We start from the raw sequence: 3937 nt of genomic DNA, 5'->3' as shown, positions 1-3937 counted from the left end.
TGCAGTGCGTTTTTGACGCGTTTTGCGTTTCCGGACCGTTTCCTGACCGTACAAAATGTGACATGCAGTATTTTTCTGTCGTAACCTGAACAGACTGCGCACGTGAGAACTGTAGCCCATAAAACACATAGGGATACATTGGGATGCATTTTTAGTGCAGGAGCGTACGGATCGTCGTGTGAACAGGCCCTAAACCCTCAGATTTTTTAACATAAACCAATACTGTAATGTGCGCCTTACTGTAATCCATGGTTGTTTCCCTTTTCTATGCTGCTCTTCCTTTTAAATCCTTATCTCTTCTCATGCTGGGGAGAACTTTCGTTTTGCAGCTGACTGCCTCTTCTCTGGAATGTTACATGGTGTCTGTGTGCTCCCGACCTGAGCCAGGACTACAGGATGACGTAATCCCGACATCCACATCCCCGCCCACTTTAGATTGGCAACAGCTGCTGCCTGCATGTGCCGTTGTTTTACTCTTTTCTGCTGTGTTCGTGTCTGATCGATTCTCCTAATCAGAGCAAGGTATTTTGTTTCTCTTTTTTTCAAACAAACTTTATTGCTTATGTTTTTTCAATGAAAAGGTTATGAAAAAACATAAGCAATAAAGTTTGTTTAAAAAACCGAGAAAAAAAAAACCTTGCTCTAATTAGGAGAATCGATCAGACACGAACACAGCAGAAAAGAGTAAAACAACGGCACATGCAGGCAGCAGCTGTTGCCAATCTAAAGTGGGCGGGGATGTGGATGTCGGGAGGACGTCATCCTGTAGTCCTGGCTCAGGTCGGGAGCGCGCACACAGACACCATGTAACATTCCAGAGAAGAGGCAGTCAGCTGCAAAACAGAAGTTCTGCCCAGCATGAGAACAGATACAGATTTAAAAGGAAGAGCAGCAAAGAGAAGGGAAACTACCATGGATTACAGTAAGGCGCACATTACAGTATTGGTTTATGTAAAAAAAATCTGAGGGTTTAATGTCACTTTAAATCTAAGCATTCTGGTTCATACCAGATTATTATTAATAATAACAATATTATTATTATTATTATTATACAGGATCTATATAGTGCCAACAGTTTACACATCACTTAAGAGCCCATTCACACTGAGCGTTTTGTAGCACGATTTCCGCTCAAAAATCGCTCAAATATGAAGCTTAATGTTGCTCTTCCAATGCATTTCATGGGAGATGTTCACATCTTGCAGCTCAATGTCGCCTGTAGCTTGTAGCTGAAGCTTGTCGATCGAACATTAGCTATTTTTCTGCAGATTTCGAGCGATTTGGTCCCAATAGACTTTGATAGACTGCCAAAAGAAGCACTGTAGCTCAATGTCGATCAGCTCAAAAAGCTTTGTCGTACAGTGTGAATGGGGTCTAACAATATAAGGAAGACATTACAGTCACAATACAAGTAAAGATAAGACTGCAATCTAAAAGGGAGGCCTTTTAGATGTGACCTTGCCCAGCACAGTCCTAACACATAGGCCTGGTTCACACCTGAACGTTTTGTAGCGTGTTCAACGCTCGACGAACGCTCTACAAAACGCTCAAACATCTAAATCCCCTTGTATTCAATGGGTCTGGTTCACACCTTGCCGTATTTCCGTCCATCTGAACGCGATACAAAACGACCTACGCCCAAAGAAGTACATGTACTTCTTTGGGGTGTTTTGGTCTCGCGTTTCCATTGGGATACAGGCAAGTAGCCCTCGGAAACGGGCGTTTGTGGCGCGTTTTTTTTTTACCACGATTTGCGGTAAAAACGCGCGACAAACGCGCATATTCAATACACCTAGGTGTGAACCCAGCCATAGGCAGGGCAGTTTTCCTTATTTACTATTCAGTTAGTTCAAACCACCAGCTTTTGTGGTATGTGCGGGGAAAAGGTGCTTTCTTTCACCGCAGCGTGTTGCAGCACAGTACGCACGGCCATCATAATGCGCTTGAGTGAATAGAACTGACTGAAATGTCCTTTATGACATTTCAAGACAGTTTGAGAAAAAAAAGAAAAGAAAACGTAAACGGGGCGATGCTCTGAAATGAGCGCATTGCACCTCTTCCTTGCGTGCACGCCGACAGTTGGGCAGTAATGCGCACTGCAGGCGTGAAAGGACCCGTAAGATCTATGACTGGCAATGACAGCACAGAGAGCAGAACACAGAGTGATCAATGCAGTGATTAGTGAATTACCTCTCCCATTCTGAGGCTGTAGTGAAGTCAGTGATCTCGAACACTTCAGATTCAGGCTGCACGGGAGAAAGTAAAGAGACAGGATGAGAACAGGCAACAAAAGAAGGGTCAAATGTATCGAAACCCAAAAGCTAAAACCAAATATGCCATTACATGTATTCCTGTAGGTAAATGCTTTTTGGTCTTGCTTATAATTAAATCATTGCAATACTAAAACTTTTAGATCTTCTGCAGCATTGTCACCTTTTGCTGTACAGTCCTCATTTGAACCACAAGCAGCTGAGTCAACGCACAATATAGAGATCTTGATACAGAATAAGCCTGCCCGTAGACATTAAAGGCGAAGTGTACATTTTACATTACCTGGCCCATGCAGACAAGGGGCCCCAGTAGTGTAAAATGCACTGTGATGTTTGGAAAAATATTCTTTATTGCAAATGCCATACCTGGAGGCCCTTCCCTTCCCATCAAGCCTGGCCCAAATACTTCCAAGGTTTACATTTCTACGTCCAAGCACAGCAGATGTTGGGCGCTCGTCCCCGGCATCATGACAAGTTCAAAAGTTCACAGGAAGCACGCTCATGCAATGTTGGGGACGAGCGCCCAATGTCTCCAGCATTGCAAGAGTAATCATGCATCCCGGTTTAAAACTTGTGCATGCTCTTTCTTCCCCCAACCCAGCAGTAGGTGAGCTCAGCTACGCACTTTTAATTAGGAATGCACCTATACGGGTTTTTCGGTATCGGGTACCAATATTTCGCTTTCTGTACTCGTTGATACCGAGTACCGATACCGGTGCTTCCACTGGCATGGAGACGGCTTCCCGGGGAATCAGGAGGCTGGGCGGCATGTAATGACATGCTGCCTGGCTTCCCGATTTCCCAGGAAGCCAGCTCCATGTTGTTTGGCCGTCTCCATGCCGATTGGTTGAGAAGCCGGCTTCCCAGCCAATCAGTATTGAGCCAGCTATTCAACCAACTCTATGCCGACTGGCCGGGAAGCCTGCTTCCCAACCAATCAGCATGGAGCCGGCTTCCTGGCCAATGAGCTTCGAAATGGCCGAAAAGCGGCCATTACTAGCAACCATTACTCGCCACCCGGGTTCCTATTTGCCCTGGAAGCCAGCTCCATGTTCCCCTGCGGCACTGCCGGTGAGAGGACATTTTCCTCTAAGCGGAAGTTCAGGTTTCGGGGAAGGTATCGGAACCGATCGTATCGGTGCATCCCTACTTTTAATGCACGATTTTTGAACCAGCAAGTGTGCTCGCTCCTGCCATGCCGGAGACATTGGGCATTTATCCCCAGCATCACATGAGTGAGCGCGCTTCCCGATTCCAAAGCCGTGCATGCCGTGTGCATACTCACTCTTCCCCCTAACCCAGCAGTGGCTGAGCTCAGCTTTGGGAAGTGACAGTACACTGTGCATGCATGACTTTTGGACCAGCAAGCGTGCTTGATCCTGAGATGCTGGAGACATTGGGTGCCCCTAGCATTATGAGAGCAAGCGCACCTCCTGGTACAACAGCCGTGCATGCGTTTCCAGGAAGCATGCTCACTCCTCTGGAAAATCTTTTTGCACAATAACTACATAAAAAAACATAACAGCGACGCAGGAAGAGTCAGACAAATCATGGAGAGGGGGCAAGGGACAGACAAGAGGCAAAGCGGGAGCAGGGAAAACAGGTGACGGTGACACCGGATGGGACGGTCAGAACTGATACAGATAGCAAGGGAACGTCCTAAAGAC

At 46.3% G+C, this 3937-nt stretch overlaps 1 protein-coding gene across 2 annotated transcripts in view; it reads right to left on the bottom strand.

Moving 5' to 3' along the window:
- RAB3GAP1 (RAB3 GTPase activating protein catalytic subunit 1) overlaps positions 1-3937 on the bottom strand; it is a 114981-nt gene that overhangs the window by 110485 nt on the left and 559 nt on the right. For both annotated transcript variants that reach the window (XM_018561806.1, XM_018561808.1), the window contains exon 2: positions 2191-2246. In XM_018561806.1, coding sequence (XP_018417308.1) covers positions 2191-2246 — 56 coding nt within the window. The remainder of the gene's footprint in view (positions 1-2190; positions 2247-3937) is intronic.

Source organism: Nanorana parkeri, unplaced genomic scaffold, assembly GCF_000935625.1.
Source record: "Nanorana parkeri isolate BGI_ZX_2015 unplaced genomic scaffold, ASM93562v1 scaffold545, whole genome shotgun sequence".
Taxonomy (NCBI): domain Eukaryota; kingdom Metazoa; phylum Chordata; class Amphibia; order Anura; family Dicroglossidae; genus Nanorana; species Nanorana parkeri.
This window is presented reverse-complemented; position numbering and strand designations above follow the sequence as displayed.